At 29.1% G+C, this 20,849-nt stretch overlaps 1 protein-coding gene across 1 annotated transcript in view; it reads right to left on the reverse strand.

Moving 5' to 3' along the window:
- LOC107449503 (uncharacterized) overlaps positions 1-20,849 on the reverse strand; it is a 114,476-nt gene that overhangs the window by 90,779 nt on the left and 2,848 nt on the right. Inside the window, exon 2 of the mRNA XM_087155848.1 lies at positions 6,737-6,796. Within this exon, the coding sequence (XP_087011974.1) occupies positions 6,737-6,796 (60 nt within the window). The remainder of the gene's footprint in view (positions 1-6,736; positions 6,797-20,849) is intronic.

Genomic DNA, 20,849 nt, shown 5'->3' on the forward strand with positions numbered 1-20,849 from the left:
TTTCGCCATGGTTTTATTTGGTGGAGTTTCTTCCTTTGGTTTTTGAGAGGGGAACTTTCGTGTTTTTCAAAAAGATGAATAAGCGTTGTGGATCCCGTATCCCGTGTGGCCTTGTGTTTTTGCTTTTCCCTTCACTGATAAGATGTCCACCAGTTCAGCCTAGCCTTATGTCGTGATTGTGATCCCTCTGTGTCCCTGCTTCCCATAGATGTTGTGATTATGTTTTGAAAATGTTTTTCAACCGTGCTGTGTCCCTGCTTCCCTTAGATGTTGTGATTCCCTTATGTGTAATTTTCGAACATTCATCGTCTAAAATAAACAAAAAATGGTTGTTTTACAAAGATAGAAACTGGACTCTCTCTTTTTCTCTAACTCCAAAAATTTGTCATTTTTTATATTTTTCCAGCTTGAGGTAAATCTCCGCCTGATTCAGCAACAGGTATGTTGGACTTAATCACCATGATGCATTAATTTTGTTTGTTGTTTTTTTATTTTTAAGGGTTATTGCAGCAAATTTTTTAAGTACTTTTCCACTATAGTAATAGTCACGCGCCATGATAATTGGTTACCTTTATCTTTGTTTTTTTGTTTTGCACAACCTCTTACCGATAATATCAATTAATTAAATCTAAATTTTTCCCAACCAGTAATTGGTACACTTGGTGCCGTTAATACTAATTATTTATTGGGTTGGTGTATTTTAATGTCTTTAATTATATTATGGTTGACCAGAGAATCTTAATTTTTGCTCTTTAAAGTGTGTTATATGATTTAATACAAAACAAATGAAATAAAATAAAAATATGACCACCGAAGCCGACGTCTTCAGGGGGTACCGGCCCCGGTAGCCATTAAAAACAAAACCATTTCTATTTGAGGGAGAAGCAAAAGCTTAAAATATCTCCCTCAGTACCCCGATGGTTTTGTATAGAGGTCCAGGAAAAACAAGATACATTCAAAAGAATAAACAAATTACGAAAAGAAAATCAATAAAAATCATCAGAAAATTGAAAACTCACAGTCACAGGTCAAGAATAAACTTCAAAAGCAAGTGGAGGAAAAGAAAACACTAAAAACTGAAAAACAACGTCCCCTATAATATTTTGCACTTTTTCGAGGCTAAATTTCTTGAACATAAAGTACTTAATGCTTTCCGATACATTGATGATTTGATTTTGTTTAATTGTAACGATTATAATTTTATTTATACTATTTATCCTGGTGATTTGGTCCTGAAAAAAACTAATGAAAATTGCTTTAATATTGAATATTTAGATTTTAAAATTGATATTGTTAATAATTTTATTAAAATTGGTGTGTTTGATAAAAGAAAAGCCTTTAATTTTAATGTTATTTTTTTCTGCAACTTTAAAACTAATTTGTGTAGTAAAATTTTCAAAAATCTTGTTTTTTCGCAATTAGTTAGGATCAAGAAAATTTGTAATAATGTTGAAAGTTATCGGGAAGCTGTGGATAATTTTTTACATAATTTGAGTAAAAATGATTTTCCTTTTAATTTTTGTAATGTTAATTTTTTAATTAAAAAAATGATTGATGGTTTTTAAGTTTTTATATATTTTTTCTTTTAACAGGGCGCAATTCTAGTCTTAACTGAGCAGCCCCAGTTAAGCATTCTATTAATTTATCTACGTATCTCATTCTCCTGACCTTTTTCATTTCATTTTTAAACTTCTACTGCGCATTATTATAGGGGGCGTTGTTTTTCAGTTTTTAGTGTTTTCTTTTCCTCCACTTGCTTTTGAAGTTTATTCTTGACCTGTGACTGTGAGTTTTTAATTTTCTGATGATTTTTATTGATTTTCTTTTCGTAATTTGTTTATTCTTTTGAATGTAGTATCTTGTTTTTCCTGGACCTCTATACAAAACCATCGGGGTACTGAGGGAGATATTTTAAGCTTTTGCTTCTCCCTCAAATAGAAATGGTTTTGTTTTTAATGGCTACCGGGGCCGGTACCCCCTGAAGACGTCGGCTTCGGTGGTCATATTTTTATTTTATTTCATTTGTTTTGTATTGATACTTTTTTCTGAAATTTCTGCTGCTTCTTAGCGCGTTTTTTTCAAAGAAGTTTTTCTAAGAAGTTTTATCCTTTTGATCTTAATTATTTGTGTTTTCTTTCAGTATTATATGATTTAAATAATGTACTTAGGTAGTTTAAAATACAAATAAATTTTAATAAATTTTTCAATTTCGGATTCAGCAAGTAACAATTTATTTCAATAGTTTTGAATTGAATAATCAAGTAAACAAAAATGAATTATACAATATGATCAATTTTAATAAGTTTAAACTTTTTTGGATAAGTGATTTCTTGTTTTGGTTATTTACAAAATTTTTATATAATAACCAAGTTGATGATTTTTAAGTTGATTGAAAATAATAATTGATTGTTATAATTTGCTGTAATTGAGTCATACAATTGTTTTGTGATATTGATATTGTGATAAAATTGATCAAGATAACTATTTTAATTACAATTACAACTTTAATTAAGAAAAGGTAATAACTAATTCTTCATAAAACAACTTTATAATAGGATTTGATTTTATTATTTAAAATTGATGTTCAATGTTATTAAAGGTTTACAAGGGTTACATGTTGGTTGAACACAAATCTCACAGCAATTATGTAACTGAATGATTATAGTTTTAATATTTTTGGTTTAAGTTCAGGTTCACTTGTTGAATAATTTCATTTTAAGTAACAGTACTGCATTGTTTATATTAAGATAAGATGTGATTGAGAATTTGTTGAATCTAATCATTAGTCATAATGAGTAATTGGGGTTTATCCCATTGGTTAAAATTTATTGTGTTTATTGAATATTTGAGTATTTCACATAAATTTATGGTAAAAGTAGATTAGTTTTTTTTTCCACAGGTTAAATGAGTCTTGTTTTTGAAAATTTTAATAGTTCTAATTTTTATTAGGATCTGCATGTTTAATTTCTAATACTTCATAAAATATTTAATTGTCAGTAGTAATTAGTACTTGTTTTTCAAGAAATTTTATATGGATTTATAAGTCAAAGTAATTGTTAAGTCATATCATTTATTCCTTTGATTAAGAAAATTTTTTTCCTGATTTTTGGTGTAATATTTGTTCTTAGGTTTAATATTTAGATTGTTTTTCATACTGTTCACAAAAGTGTTCCAGTTACATATACATGATATCTTTTTAGTAAGGGATAAAATTTTATGCTTTATTCTTATTCAAGTGGTTTTAGGTATATGCTTATTGTAATGTTTTTCTGATAGTGTTTTTAACAGTAATTATCAGTTTTCAATGATATCATATCCAGTAAGCAAAATTTTTAGTAAATGAATTCCATAGTTACCAGGAGTAAAAATAACTTAATCTCTAATTCTGATTTGGCAATTATGCCTGATAATTTTAACAATTTCACCATCCCTAAGGCTTGTCCTTATAATTTAACAAATAATTTTTTTGAGAATAATTTTTGTAATTAACTTATTGATATGTGTGTGACGAGTGTTATTTGGGCATCGCTGCGTGTGATGCTGGTCGTCGCATATCCGTGGAACAGCGGGGTCTTGTAGCAGTTGTCATACAATACCAATGATTTTTTTAGAATTTTTTTGTAACTTAATTTTTTAATATTGTACATTTTTTTAATTGAAGGAGGTATTCAAATTGTGATTTGTTTTGATAGTGGATGATGAGGGGGGTTCTCCTTATAGTGACTCCTTAGTTTATAACTTTTTTTAGGTGCGTGTTTCATTGGGTTGGTTCCTGTCTAACTTTTACAAATTTTTTTGCTAATAATTGTTAGGTCATGTTTTAGACATTTTTTAAACATTAGTAAACACGTAATTTAACTTTGAGGATGATACAATTTTCGAATGCCAATTTTTTTTCATTTTTTAGATCCTTACTCCTGTACAATATATATTTTTCTTTTCGTATGTAATGAATAAGGTTTTATTACATAACTTTTGGATTTTTTTCAGAATGTAGTAAACGGCTACAGCTCTGGGTTTAGATACAAATTTTTGGTGTATCTGTGGTGTTGATGATTTTAATTTTGTTTATGTCTGCTTGCAAGCATTTTTTTTATATTTGATGTTCATCAAGCACTTTTTTATATTTGATGTTCATCAAGCATTTTTTTATATTTGTTCATCAAGCAATTTTTTATTTTTATGTTCATCAAGCATTTTTTATATTTATGTTCATATTATGTGCATTTGTTAATTTTCATTTTAAGTATTGTTTATAGGTATTATTTATGAACATTTTAAGTAATCATTGCTTATAAGTATTGATGATAAGCATTTTTGATCATTGTTTATGAATTTTGTCTATAGGCATTGTTTTTGTTTGTGTTGTTTGTTTTGCATAGTTGTGTTTCGACTATGATGTCTATGGTTACAGCATACTTTATATGATCAAATTTTAGTGAGAAAAATGTCTGTGATATCTTAAGGTGTAATTTCTAGCTTAGTTTTTGCAGGTGTTAAGTTCAATGTTTTTGCCTAGGTGTTTCTTTTAACTTAAGTTTTTTTTAGCTTTTAAAATTTCTCTAAGCTTTAAATTGTTAATTTTTTTGTGCACTTATTGATCTCACTAATGACTTTGATTTCTGGGGTATGCTTGTGATGTATACTAAAATTTTTTTGTCGTTTTAACTCGGAATACTAAATTGTCAGTCGTATTCGATTGATTCTAAATTTTTTTTCAATTCATGAATTGTTGTACAAAATTTTGCTGTACAAATTTTTTTTTCATTCGTTTAAACTCGGAATACCATCAGTCTACAAAGGTAGCCTGATTTTTTTTCGTTTGTTTGCAATTCTCAATTTTTTTATAATCATTTTTCAGCAAACAAAAGCAAATTTATTTTTTCATTCCTTCTTACAAGGAACCATTTGAGCTAATTTTTACCTCAAAATATTTTTCACATTTACTGAGTGAGTTTTTTTTTCATATGCTCATTGAGTCACACTTTATCTCTGTAATTTTATTTTCTATGGAGATAAATTTTTGCTGTCTACTTCGTGTAGAGTGAATTTGGTTTTGACTATTGGGTAGGTCAAAAGTTTTTTTAGCAAACAATTAAGATTGTTCTTGTTGTTGTCGTTTAGTGTTTTTGGTTGTCTCTTAGCAAACAATTAAGATTGTTTTTGTTGTTTTTAGCAAACAATTAAGATTGTTTTTGTTGTTTTTAGCAAACAATTAAGATTGTTTTTTTTTCACTTTTTAGCAAACCATTGAGATTGTTTTAATTTGTAATACTCAAGATCAGCTATGTACATATGTTTGTGTGTTGTGATTACAGTTATAACTATGTTTGGGCACAGCATTCCTAGTTGAGGCCAATTTACTGTCAAAATGGTTGAGATGTAATTTTTATGTAATATCTGAATGTCTGTTATGGCTGAAGTGGTGGACTGGAATGTCAGGTTGTTAATTTATTAATTTTAAGGCTTTTTGGTTACGAATATTTTTGGCTTTTCTTCTTAGGTTTTAATTAAAAAAAAATTTTTTTTTTCTTCTTCAAAATTTTTTTTCCCCGGCTGTGGGTATAATGTGACATTGTGTCACTTAATCACAAATTTCTAATAAAATTGTGACCTAAAAATTAGGCCGACCCCTGACCCCTCTCCTCTGACACCTTACTGCCTGTCGACCTTCACGGTGTTGACCTTCGGCAGCCTTTGATGTGAGCACATGGGAGATGGTCCGTTATGGTCACAGTTAGTGCATAATTGTGATTATATTTAAGCGATTCATCAATTCACATCGGTTCCCCTTTTAGCCACGATTCTGCTGCATTTTAGGTACTTTAACTTCAATCTTCAACCTGATTATATAAATACCGCCCATTTTTGGAGCAGGTGGCATTCGAAAAATTTACATCCCGTAACACTACGATCCCTTAACAGGGATTTTTCTTTCTTCCACCCACCCGTGGGTGCTTTCGCTGTCCGGCTGTGATAGCATTTTCTTTCGCCATGGTTTTGTTTGGTGGAGTTTCTTCCTTTATTTTTTGAGAGGGGAACTTTCGTGTTTTTCAAAAAGATGAATAAGCGTTGTGGATCCCGTATCCCGTGTGGCCTTGTGTTTTTGCTTTTCCCTTCGCTGATAAGATGTCCACCAGTTCAGCCTAGCCTTATGTCGTGATTGTGATCCCTCTGTGTCCCTGCTTCCCATAGATGTTGTGATTATGTTTTGAAAATGTTTTTCTACCGTGCTGTGTCCCTGCTTCCCTTAGATGTTGTGATTCCCTTATGTGTGTTTTTTGAACATTCATCGTCTAAAACAAAAAAAAAAATGGTTGTTTTACAAAGATAGAAACTGGACTCTTTTTCTCTAACTCCAAAAATTGGTCATTTTATATATTTTTTCAGCTTGAGGTAAATCTCCGCCTGATTCAGCAACAGGTATGTTGGACTTAATCACCATGATGCATTAAATTTTTTTTTTTCAAATGTTGCTTTTTTATTTTTAAGGGTTATTGTAGCAAATTTTTTAAGTACTTTTCCACTATAGTAATAGTCACGCGCCATGATAATTGGTTGCCTTTATCTTTGTTTTTTTGTTTTGCACAACCTCTTAACGATAATATCAATTAATTAAATCTAAATTTTTCCCAACCAGTAATTGGTACACTGACATTAAAGAAAAGATGTTTCTGCTGTTAGGTCTGTTTTATTAATAGTTTAATCATTTCTGAGCAGAAAAGAAATTACTTACCTGGTGGGGCTGTTCTCTCAGGAATTCTTCTGCTAAGGTCAGGAAAAGGTAAGAAAGAATCTGAAAAAGAAAAATAGTTATTACTTCAAATATTGAAAAAGGTCGAGTGATTGTTAGGTGGAGATATCTTTTAAAGCAAGTTAACTTTTTCTCACAAATTCAAGGACGTGTTCTATTATGATATTTTCATAATAAAGAAGTCATTGAGTCATAATAAAGAAGTCAATAATATCATTTCTATAAAGTTTTTACCACATCTTAAGTAGCAGCATAAATTAAGATGTGGTAAAAACTTTATAGAAATGATTTTACTTTTAAGGTTGACGTAATCATAGTTCTTTTTAACAATTGCTTACGTTGTCAAAACGTTGAAAGAAATTTAGTTTATTTCATATTATTTTCTCCAGATTGCGGTGACCCACCATATTTTGAGGGTTAGGAATCCGTCAAAAAATTTAGGTTTATTCCGAGAAAGTATGATTTAGAAGTATGATTTATTCCGAGAAGTTCAGATTTTAAAATCTGCATTAATTAATAAGTAAATTAGTATATTTAAGGCTAGGCCTTCGAACCATTAAGATTGTGACCTAGTGCGTGAAAATCCTATTATTAGATCAATAGTTAGTCATTCAGGGTCATCCCTTTTTCATTTCAAGCTTTGTGCGCTTTGTACAAAGTAAGTAAAAAAGAATGTATTTGTGAAAAATCAGAGAAACACAATGTTTTCCTCTGCTTGTTTAGTTTAAAAATATTTTTAACGAACATACCGTTATTTTTTTTTTGTCACATTGCAGATCATTTGCTATAAACTTCATGAAACATAATATTAAAAGCAACTATATTTTTATTGCTTAGTAATATTAACCTTTCTCTAAAGCATATTAGGTTCATTTTCAGAAATCATGAAATTCTTTTTTCGCCTCCTGTTTATAATAAAAACTTATGTTTCAAAATGAAGACGAAGAGACCTAAATTTTATTGAACTCATTAAAAGTATAAATTTAATTTAAAAAAATATTTAATTTACTGTTGAAAACACAGAAAGGGATTAGTCACATCTGTCTTGATTATTGTACTTAAAACTATATTTTAAATTTTAGTTGAAATTCAAAATAAATGCTTATTGCAAATCGACACATTTTATGAATACCTTCTTCAGGAAATCTTTTGTGCAGAACTACTAAAACAAGCTGTTTTGGCTACCTGGAAAAGGTGGTACGCTCTGTAACGAGGAAATTTCATTCCGTATAAAACTATTATCGGTATGGCATTACAATAAATTTTTTAAGAGCCGTATAGAAAGTTCACCTTCCAATGAGGGTTCGAAACCCAGCGATGGTTGGTCGATACGAATTCCGCATTCGGCTTGCATCGACTACAGTGCTGATGTGAAATATCGTCACATAAACGGATCATGGATTACAGTCCCCCTTGCCGTCATTGGAACCGTGGGAGGTTTTCGTGGTTTTCCTCTCCATGTAACTCAAATGCGGGTTAGTTTAGTTAGGCGCTTTTTGAGGGAAGGGAGATTTCTAGAAGCATTTAATGGAGATGTTTTCTAACGTTTCTTCAGTATTCATTTTGTATATAATATCATTTGCTTTTAATAAATGATTCTGAAAGACAGAGGGGAAATTTCTTGAAGCATTCTCAAGATGAAGGAAATAATATTGTTTCAAACGTTTTTTCAGTATAGCTAGTATATAATATTATTTGCTTTTGAGTATTGAAAATTTTGAGGGACCTACCACAGTGCTAACGTAAAGTATCCTCAAAGGCAGAAAGATCACGAGTTAGAGTCCCGCAGAAGGATCATCAGGCTGACCGTGGGAGGTTTTCGTGGTGTTCCTCTCCATGTAACGCAAATGCGAGTTAGTTCCATCAAAAAGTCCTCCAAGAAGGCAAGTTTCTCTCAACACTTGATTCAGGGGTTTCCTTGTCTTCTGGATTGGGTTCAGAATTACAAGGCTACGGAGTTGAACATTAGTAGTTGTAAACCCAAAAATTGGGTCGGTTGTTCAACGACGGTTATAAAATAAAATAAAATAAAATAAAATAAAATAAAATAAAATAAACTTTTTATGAAAGATAATTAATATTGGGAGATTTTGTGATAATGATTAGTAAGTACTCTTGACAATATTTTTTTAACAAGAAATATTTCTTTTTGCAGGCAAGCTGCAGGATATTTGAAATATTGAACAAGGCCCAAATATAGTAGCTATTTTTGAAAATTATCTAAAAATAATTTCTTTCACGTTACTATTATAGATATTGCTAAAAACCTAAAAACTTAAATTTAAAATTTTCATTTCTCCTTGCTTTTTAGGATATAATGAAAAATATTTATTTCGTTTTCTCGGTATTTTTTGTTCTTAACTGACTCTATTTGACAGTATAATACCTTGACAAGATTATTCGAAAAAAAGGTGAGAAAAAAGGTTTTACTCTGTTAAATTGAGAGAATACTTAATAACTTTGTAAATTGTTAGAGGGGAATTTTGAGGCATTTTTGAGTCAATAATGGTTAAATTGTAAACTGTTAGAGGAGGAATTTCAGGCATTTTTGAAGCAAAAATGGTTAATTTGTAAATTGTTAGAGAGGATTTTCAGGCATTTGTGAAGCAAAAATGGTTACTTCGTAAGCTGTTAGAGGGGGATTTTGGGGCATTTTTGAAGCAAAAATGGTTACTTTGTAAGCTGTTAGAGGGGGATTTTGAAGCAAAAATGGTTTTAAAAAATTAGGTTAAAATTGATCATTGTGTGTGATTAATGTTGATTCCTGTATGTTTAATGCATGTTTCAATAGTCTGAATCAAGATTGAAATAAATTTAAAACTTGTAGAGATCCAGTAAGTCTTCATGAAACTAAAATTTCTCAGGTCTGTTACCGAATAAAAGTTTTAATGAAATTACTACTTTTTAAGTTAGTAAATCAGCTTTCAAGGAGATAATTTTTTTGAAATTGCCTTAAAAAACATCAGTGTAGAAAATACTGTTAAAGTGTAAGTCCGACAATGGTTTAAAATGCCTGCTAGGTTTTAATAAATAATATATGGTTATTCATTTTAATCACTAAAGAAATTAAAATATTAACATCCTTGTTGCACTATGATATTACTTTCAAGGAATGCTAATAAATCTCAGCCATACTAAATACAGTAAAACCTGTCTATAACGATACTGTAGGGACCTAAATAAAATATTGTTATAGGCAGGTTATCGTTATAGACAGGTTTGAAATTTAAAAGTATACGTTTAAAACTAATGATAACTTAAACTCCAAATGAAAATTTTACTTAGAATTATGAAACAGCACACAAGAAAAATTTACTTACAATTTTATGAATCAAAACAGAAATTATTTAGAAAAATAATCGGTTAGTTTTGTTTGCTTATTTTTGGAAGCAATTGCCATTTCCATGCACCTAGATTTCAGTCCATCTAATGAATTCAAATGAACATCAGTTACATTTGGTAATGTTGCAACAAAATCTTGCAAAGTGTTAATTAGTAATATGGCATTCTCAGGTGAAATTTGAGTCCTGTTTTGAGAACAGTCAGCTGCTTCTTCCTCATCACTTTGATCACCCAGGATAACTTCTGCTAAAATCTCTTCATCACTTGCACCACTGAAAACCAACACATCATTATCTAAATTTAAAAATTCATCTGCGTTAAATAGAAATGATGTATTAGATGATCTTTGGAAATCACTGACAATCGAATTTAAGCCTGCTACACATTTTTCTTCTTCATCACTGATTTCAGTAAGCTCAGTTTCTGCGTTTCCGTTGCTTTTATCCTCAAAGAAAGAAGCTTTCTTCCAACAATTTTGGATGGTGGATTTTGTCAATGAATTCCACCCTCCGGAAATCCAATCGCATGCATTTTTTTACATTAACTGCATAAGGATTTGGGCATTTATTATCCAGATTATAAACAACGTTCTGAACTAATCTTTTTCGATAGTATCCTTTGAAACATTTTATTATTCCCAAATCTAATGGCTGTAGAATCAACGTGCAATTTGGGGGAAAATAGAACAATTTTATATTTGGAGGATTGTTGTGAGGAGTGCAGTTGTCAACTAAGAGAGCTATTTTTTTTTCTTATTTCTTTTCATCTCCTTATCCACATCAAGCAGCCAGTTGTTAAATATTGTCATCCAGGCTCTTTTGTTTGCCTTGTAGTCAACTGGTAAACTTTTCACATTCTTAAAACATCTAGGTTTAGCATATTTGCCTATAACGAACGGCTTCAGTTTATCGGTTCCAGTACTGTTTGCGCAAAGTAGAACAGTTAACCTCTGTTTTGATTTTTTACCACCTTTACAATTTTCTCCCTTAAATGCCATTGTTTTATCTGGCATGAGCTGATAAAATAAGCCAGTTTCATCAGCATTTCTGACGAAGCTCTCTCCCTCCTACAATACCCCTTCACCCATTTCTATTGCTCTAATTTCCCTTAAAAGTGGCATTTTTTTCTCAGAAACAACGAAAGAATATTACATACAAAGGAGATGAAAAAAAAACAAAAACATTTTGTTACTTCACATTTAAGATCGATGGTGTGACGTTTTCCAAAGGTAGAAAAATCGGAATAGAACTATCAACTATCAAAAGAGGAAAAATTATCGTTGTAGACATGTTTAACTGAAAAGTGGTTATCGCTATAAACAGGTTAAAAATACATTGAGTAAATAGGAATTTCACCGGGACCTCAAGGAAATATCGCTATAGACAGGTTTATCGTTATAGACAGTATCGTTATACACAGGTTTCACTGTAATACATATTTTATGCTTCGTTGGTTTATCATTTGCATTGTACACTATGTCTGAGCAATATATGAATTGTTTAATCAATTCAGACTTGTTACATCGATTTTCGGTATTGTATATAATGTCGAAATTTTCACTTAGTCGTAAATACACTGTTCTATCCTGATTTTTACAATCAGTTTCTTGTTGTGTGTTAAAATCACTTATTTACACTTTCTTTATGTTTTATTATTCTTTAAAATTATGTCAAGATTGTTACTTTTAAAGGTAACAGACCGGATATTATAACAAATTGAATTTTTTTTACAATCATGTGTAAAATGCTTAGGTTTATGATATCATGACTCAAATATGGTTCATAGACTTGATTTGCATAAAACAAGTAGTTAATAAAATTTCACTAATCAACTTTGCAAAGTTGGTAATAGACTGGGTAGCATAAAAAAATAGTTATTTTTTTAAGATCCAAAAATCCTAAAAATCTTTCAATTTTGAAAATGATTATTTCATGTACTGAATCATGAAAGCAATATTAAAAATGGTAGAGCAATTTTTAATATTGCTTTCAGAGTAATTTTTTAAATGATTATCTTTGATAACAGACCGGAAATATCTCTTGGATAACACAAAACATGTACCAGGAAATTTTAAAAAAAATAATTCTAAGATATTTTCGAGATTTATTATGAAATATTTATTTTTAAAAATACTTATGTGATATAAAGTTATTTCACATATTGGAAATAAGTAAAGTAAAAATAAAAAGAAATTTGATTTTGTCGTTAGGGTCAGCCAATTTTCTAGGATTGCTTTTCGTTAAAAAGTTACATAAAATAAAGCATTAGACAAACTCTTATAATATTATTCATAATAATTCTTAAACCTATGTTGAGCCGTAGTGGCTTAGGGGATAGAGCACTCGCCTCCCAATGAGATGAATCGGGTTCGAATCCCAGCGATGGCTGATCGATTCGCATTCCGTACCCGGCTCGCACTGACCACAGTGCAGATGTAAAATATCCTCAGTGGTAGACGGATCATGGGTTGGAGTCCTCTTGCCGTTAAGCTAACCATATGAGGTTTAGTGGTTTTCTTCCCCATGTAACGCAAATGCGGGTTAGTTCCATCAAAAAGTCCTCCACTAAGACAAATTGTCTTCCAGATCGGGTTCAAAATTATAAGGCTACGGAGTTGAACATTGGTAGTCGTACACCCTAAATTGGGTCTGCTGTTCAACGACGGTTATAAAATAAAATAAACCTGTGTTATTTTTTTAGAGTACAAACATCTAAGCCAACAAGCCATTAAATTCTTAAATAAAATAAAAATCTTCTGTCGGACTTCAAAAATGCCTTAAATTTGAAATCCACTCTCAGAAAACTAATGCAACAAAATTATATTCAATAGATAGGGTATACTTTGTGCTACGTATACTGAAGTGAAAAACTATGTGAATAAAACTCAAATCAAGTACAGAAATGGGTTCAAATCAAGTTCAGTTTCGGTTTTCTTCCTTGGTGTTTATACATTGAAGAATGTTCTTGTATGGAGAACCGAAACTGTAGTATATCCATTTCTGTACTTGATTTGTGCCTTATTCTCGTTGTTTTTCCCTTTAGCCCAAAATTATACAGTTTTTAATACTTTTAGAAAGGTAATATAAAATTGGCCTGATTTTAGATCTTCTGAAACTTATTTCTGTTTTTGCTTAATTTGAATGAGGCAGAAATATTCTTCTGACGTAAGTTACGCAAAAGCAATTTCCTTTTTCAAAAATCTAAAGACAAGAAAAACGCGCAATGTTTAAATTAGTCTTTTAAACTTATTGATCGCCAAATTGTTTTGATATGATTTGGTCAGCAATAATCTGAAGAATTTGTAAGACAATCTTGCATTTTATGATTCAAAAGACTAAGTTGACTAAATAACAACCATTAGTTTGTTTGTAAAAATTAAAGAAAGATATTTGAGATAATATTTTACCCTCCCATTTACATCCCTTTGACGGTTAAGGAAACCCTTTCGAAGCAACCCCCTTTTATTTCCTTCGTGTGTCAGAAGAAAAATCTTAGGAAGGAATTAGATTAGATTGACGAAATAATTAGATTAAAAAATGCTATCAATTTCTAAATAAATGTAAAATTAAATATAATTGTGTAATATTAGATAATACTAATAAAATATAAGATTAAATATAAGATTAATATAAGATATGATTTGCTTAAATATAGATTAATAGTAAAACGACACATTTTTGCTAAAAACTTATCTTTACAACCTACTGAGTTCAAAAATTACACAAACATTAAAAAACACTTAGTATAATTTTAGTTTTCAAGAACTTTGTTTCAATTTAAAAAATTTTTATTTTTATTTTTCAACCTTTTTGATCTAGAATAGTTTTAAGAACTCATCTGACCATCCATTAAAAGTCGTTTCATACATCAGGGTTATTAAAATGTTTCATACACCAGAGTTTATCCCTTTTGAATATCACACCTTCTAAAAAATCACACCTTCTAAAACACTTTATCATTATAAAGGTCTAACGCATTTTTCATAACAAATTTTTTTATTTTTTTTTTTAACGAACGTATAGGTTATGACTTGTTTTATTCTAAACTCCAAATATGAGATAATTCTCAAAAAATTTCCAAAGTTGCAATAAAAATACTGAAATCAACTCACTGAAAACAGAAAGCAACACACCCATTTTTTTAAATTGAAATTGCCTGCGAACTCAAGTATTTTGTTCCAAGTTATTAATCAAAGTTTTGCCTAATGATCCCATTAAGTTAGAACTTGGTAATTGATTTGAATATAACATGCTGCATAAATTCATACAAGCCCTTGAATTTTGGTAATTATTTTATATATTTTCCTATCAAAATAAAAATAAAAAAGTTCCAAAAAAATTTACTTCTTTTTAAATTTAAAAAATACTTTTTATTTTCAACTTCTTTGATCTAGAATGGTTTTAAGAACTCATCTGACCACCCAGCAAAAGTCGTTTCATACATCAGGGTTTACCCCATTTGAATATCACACCTTCTAAAAAAATTACCCTAATATATAAAAGCACTTTATTATTATAGGGATCTAATGCATTTTTCCTAACAAAATTTTTTATTTTTTTTAAAGAACGTATAGGTTATGACTTGTTTTATTCTAAACAGTTTGACACCAAGTATGAGATAATACTCAAAAAATTTCCTAAGTTACAACAAAAATACTGAAGCCCACTCACTGAAAACAGAAAACAAAACACCCAATTTTTAAAATTGGAATCGACTGAGAAGTCAAGTATTTTGTTCAAAATTATTTATCAAAGTTTTGTCTAATAATCTTAAGTTTGAATTTGGTAATTGATTTGAATATAGCATGCTGCATAAATTCATACAAGCCCTTGAATTTCGGTAATTATTTTATATATTTTTCGATCAAAATAAAAATAAAAAATTATAAAAATCGAAAAAAATGAAAATCAAAAATGTTAAAATCCTGAAAAAATTCCGAGTTCTAAGTTGATTCGAAGGAAATCGAAAAAAGTTGTGCATGGATGGTTTCTGAATGAAATCAAAACCACCAATGACTGTTTGAGGATGTTTTTACTCCAACAACACTTAATAACGGAACGAAGAAATTCCCATGTGAAAGAAACCAGTTAGTAAGGTCCTTGCACTTTTGAATAAGATCTGAACTATCATTAGAGTGAGCAAAGTAATAACGATCTGTAATAAACGGTTTCTAAATATGAGATCTCGCCAGGAATCAATTCAATTTTTAGACCAAATTATTAAAATGAAAGTATGGAACACTTATCGTTTCGCCATTTTTAAGGAGATTTCTAACGAAATTAATAAATTCTTTTACAATTTTTCTTTAGAATTTTTACTGTCATATATATAATGACAATTATAACCCTTTGAGGCAGAATTTTTATTAAGGATATTTTTCATACTTTTTTCATTATTTTGTATTAATTTAGGTCAAAATAAGTGAAAAATACTTTAATAATTTATGGTTAGAGTTATATCACAGCATGGAACATCGGTGTCTTTTTCTGCTTTAAAGGTAAAATCTTCCCAACACTGCTCACTTCCAAACAATAATTTTTAAATATTTCCCTTATTTGCAGTTATTTAGATCTATAAGAAACAGTAATTCATCATTGAAATTTCTTTAATTTACAAAATCAATTAATGATTCATATTTGAATATAAATGAAAAAATTTTTTCTAACAGCTTTTCGGATTTTATATTTCAGTACAAATATAATTCCACTAATCTAACAGATTTCTAAATAGTAGATTTCTTAATATATATATATATATATATATATATGATATATATATATATATATATATATATATATATATATATATATATATATATATATATATATATATATATATATATATATATATATATATATATATATATATATATATATATATATATATATATATATATATATATATATATATATATATATATATATATATATATATATATATATATATATATATATATATATATATATATATATATATATATATATATATATATATATATAAAAGGGTTGTAATAATACAAGGAGTTGCTTTTAAAGATTACGTAATTTTTTTCTCAACTGAATGTTAATATGTATTCCATAATTAAACCTTTTCATTTGTATTTATTTTTTTATTAAATAATTATTTTCTCTTACTTTATAACTCTAAAGAAAAACAGGATAAATTTGTGATAGACTGCAAAAAATTCAGGATGAAATTACAGTAGAAAGTACCGGCCCTCAGGTTTCCAGTACTTTTTACCGCGAAAGTAATTTTTACCGTACAGTTTTTCGCAATAAAAAATCTGCTATGCTGTAATTTTTACAGTAATATTTACTATAAAAAAATCACTGCAAATAAAAAAAATTTACCGTAAAGATTACAGTATAAAATTTTACGGCAGAAAGGGATTCTGCGGTAAAATGGATTTTACGGATGCTGCACTCAGGGAGCCAGTTCTTTTAACCGTAATTAAATCTGGAATTTTTTATAGTGTACTTGCTAAAGATATTCAGAAAATGGCCATTGAACTTGTAGTACTAAAGAGTTTTCATGCCACATACTTTCAGATTAAAAAAAAAATGTTTTGAAGAAGAATTTTATTTTCACAAGAGCCTCTAACTTTTTCGTGTTAAAAGAGGATACTCTTTAGGACATTAATCCTTAATATTAAGCCATTTAAAAGAGAATGGGTGTCTTAAATGTAGATAACATCATCAATGAACCGTCGCGCCTTCACAAAGACTGACTTTCAGCTTATGGTCAACCTTTTAACAATTTTAAATGAAACCGAGCAAAAGAGGTAGATAACAAGGAAGCAGCGTTGCTGTGTTAGTAAAAATTCCTTAAAAAATTTTTCAAAATAGGAGGAGAGTAAAATAGAAACTCTTCTGTGACATATATAAGTATTTCGTTCCAACATAATTATAGACTTTGTTTGTTTCTATTTTGGATTATTGCTGCTTTTAATTTTTTTTAAATTTATATTTTTAAATTTACCTTACATTTTTATTAATGGTATTGTTTTTGAAAACAAAAACTATCTGAAAGAAAAAGATTTCTTAAAGGTATATCTGATGTTCAAGGATTCCAATGGGGAATATTTAAATTGCGGGTAGAAATTTTTTACCCACTTTCAATACGCTACTGTATGAGATATTACTGTAAAACAAACCCCATTTTTTTAACTGGCTCGTTTTCGTCTTTAAAACCACGAAAAACTTGTAATTTTCTCCCGAAGAAATGTTTTTCAAAGGTTTATAGTTCTGATATTACTGGCATAATGGCGCATGAATACATTTTCACATACGGGTATTAAATCAATTTAAAGAAATTTGAAAAAACTACGCTGGTGAATGACATCAGCCTTATTCACCTGATTATCAATGCAGTCTCTGTTAAACGGTGTATTTTTTTAAAGTACTTTTAATAAAATTATGTTTTAAGAGTTTATTTCGTAATCTACATTAGTACAAGCTCATAAATCTTACATTCGTTGAACATCTTCCTTAGCTCCGTAGTTTTGATAGCAAGCATTGGGATGAAATTTTTTACTGAAAGTAACTTCAGGAATGTACCGAACCAGCTTTACCACTTATCCCATAAATAATATTCAACTCGTTATAATAAGTAACAGGGCAGAACTTGTTTTTAGCAATGGAAATTATTTACTTTTAAAACAAACGGCAGAGAATTTTCCATCCGCTACAATAGATTTCAATTAAGGGTTGCTTTAAGAGAAGATATATGTAGTATACCTTAAATAGGGGTATTCCAAAAAGCTTAATTGGAAAATAATTTATGTTTTAAAAAATATTAAGCTTAGATTAATTGTATTAAGATTGGTTTTAACAGACATTTTGTAAGCCTACTTGATTTCGGACAATGAACTCAAGGTTCTTTAATTGCTAATATTGAAGCAATTTTCGAATAAAAAGTAATTTTGGTTTTATCATATTTAAGAGTCAGTTTTTTAAGATATCCGACTGGTGTTTGGTAAGCAGGAGTCCTAAAATTATAAGTTTAAAGTAGAGTTAAAAATGTTTAAATGTTTTTCTAAATAAGGACAGATTTAAGCTTAAAAAGTAAAGTTTTTTTAGTTATGCTAACAGTTTTACAACAAATTGTAATGCATAAATTTCAAAATTATTTTTTTTTCTCGAACAATAATGTGATTACCTGCGTTTTGAAATAAAACATTAAAAAAAGTTTCAAAAAAACAATGAAATAGAATTAAATTTACTGTTTATATTGAATTTTAAAAAAAATTATTCTTACGAATTATTCTTAAAGCTTGATAAAAATAACAAATTCACACTTTGACCATAATTCAAAACATCGGTAACATTATACAATATTTCAAAGAATTCTATAATAAACTTTTTTATAATCTGTGCTAGCAGAACGAAAAATTTCTGTAATTGTCCACGAATGGGCATAAAATGGAGAATAAGTTTAACGAAACGCAATACATTTTTTCATGTGAAAACGCATACATTTTTTCCTGTAGGAAGCTAAAACCAATTGCATGAACTTCAATTATTTGAAATGGTATAAAGAACATGGAATGATCTTTCAAGGTAACAATTTGATAACATGTAAATGGGAAGAAAAAACTGATGGTACGGAAATAATACCGAATGTTTATTACGGTGTGTGGTCTCCCCGAATTGCTAAGATTGCCGCACAACTATTTTGCATGACTGCGATGAGGTTACCAATGACACTTTGGGGAATACTGTTCCACTCTTGACGAAATGTAACAAGAGACCAAGAGTTAGAGCCCAACAGTAACAAGAGACCTTGCTCTTGCAGCAACGCGTCGTCCGAGTGCGTCCCAAGCAGACTCGATCGGATTAAGATCAGGAGAGCATGCTGATCACTCTGTACGTTAAATTATTTGAGCTTCAAGAAAGTTCTCCACAAGACGAGCTGTGTGAGGTCAGACATTATTCTGCATTAAAAGAAAGAAATCACGGACGGCTGCAGCGTAAGATACGACATGGGGTCTCAGGATCTCGTCTGCGTACCTTAGAGTCGTCAAATTGGACGACCATGTCCTGGATGACGTCAAACATGTCCAGTTTCTCGGAATCAATTCCAGTCTTACAATCACACTTCTTGCTACTTAAAAGAGTTCATTACACTTTTTTGTGTTTGTCTGGATTCAAATCTCCTGATAAATATGCCTAGTTATGAATTCTGGTAGATCACGTTGTTGTGACATTTTTAAGTTTTCTCAAAGCAAAAGTTGAAAGGTTAAATTTTACCGTTGAGATAACGAAAGACAGCAGCTTCTGCCAAATCAAGATTTCTGCACTTAAATCGTTTTTCTGGTTCCTGTCGTCATGAACTTTTATTTGCCTATAAAAGTTTCTTCTACTGTTTTCTGCTATACTTAAGACTATGGATATTGAATTCAAAACTTTGTTTTTTCATAATGTTGTTCTAAATCGTATTTATAGAAAAAGTCTGATTTGAATATTTTTAAAATGCAAAAAGTCTAATTCAATTTTATAAATAGCTTTTGCACTTTTTCTTAAAAAAGAAAACTCAAAATGCTAGGGAGTTTTCGACAAGTTTCATTTTGTTTCATAAAACAAAATTTAATAGCAAGTGAGAATAACCTATAATGATTGCCTGGACAACAAATTGTGATGGTATCAAGATAGAAAATAAAATATATTTAAATAGGAGATGGTTCTTTTAATGCCGATGTCATTTTTAATAAATCTTGTTTAATAATACACAATAAAATATGAGCAAAACCCCTTACCATTCCAGAGCTTTCTTCCAAAAATTTTTTTAAAAAAAATTTAAAAAAAAAACCGTAGAAAATTGGTTGACGCTTATTAAACTTTCAAGATATTCAAATCGAACTTTTTTCATATGTTACCAAATACGATTCAAAATAAAATTATTAAAAATGAATAAATAAATAAATATATATTTTCTGCTCATGCGTAGTAGGAAAAAATTTCTTTAAATACTAATATATTGCGGAATTTTAAATGAAATATTTCAAATTTTAAAATGATGCTTTTGTCAGTAATTAAAAAATACTCTAAGAAATTGTTTACTTCTTCTTTTAAATATTTTCCTAATTATAGTAAGAAAACATAAGACAACAAATGTTCATTTTCTTATGAATATACAGGATGAGTTTGAACAAGACGGTAAAAATTTACTAGGTTTTATATAGCATTTAAAATAGGAAAAAAAACTTATAAAAAATTAAAAAAAAAAAATGAAAATTAATAAACTAGAAAAAATAACAACGAAAATATATAGTCTCGTAATCAGCCTACTTAGTTATATTCGCGAAAATAGAGCTTTTTAATATTGTATTAATATAGCCATAGCAAACAATTTCAATACAATTAATATAAAAACATATAATTTAAGTCACGTCAGTCATGCTTAATTTATGGACAAGTATGTTTAATTGTTATGCTATCCCTTTATTACATGTGATCTGGAATACTTGAAAGATTTTTCCTTAGGGGATATCTCTCGTTAAAAAACACATTTATTACAATTTTGCTGTTATATATATATATATATATATATATATATATATATATATATATATATATATATATATATATATATATATATATATATATATATATATATATATATATATATATATATATAAATTGAGGAAGAATACAAAACAAAACACAAATAGGAACATACAAAAACACATACATTTGGAATGCAGAATGGATGTCATGTGCTTACTAATATCTTGGAAAAAGGATTTTATTTCATA

The sequence above is a fragment of the Parasteatoda tepidariorum genome, chromosome 12, assembly GCF_982258835.1.
Source record: "Parasteatoda tepidariorum strain Cologne lab strain chromosome 12, Ptep-v5.0, whole genome shotgun sequence".
Lineage (NCBI taxonomy): Eukaryota > Metazoa > Arthropoda > Arachnida > Araneae > Theridiidae > Parasteatoda > Parasteatoda tepidariorum.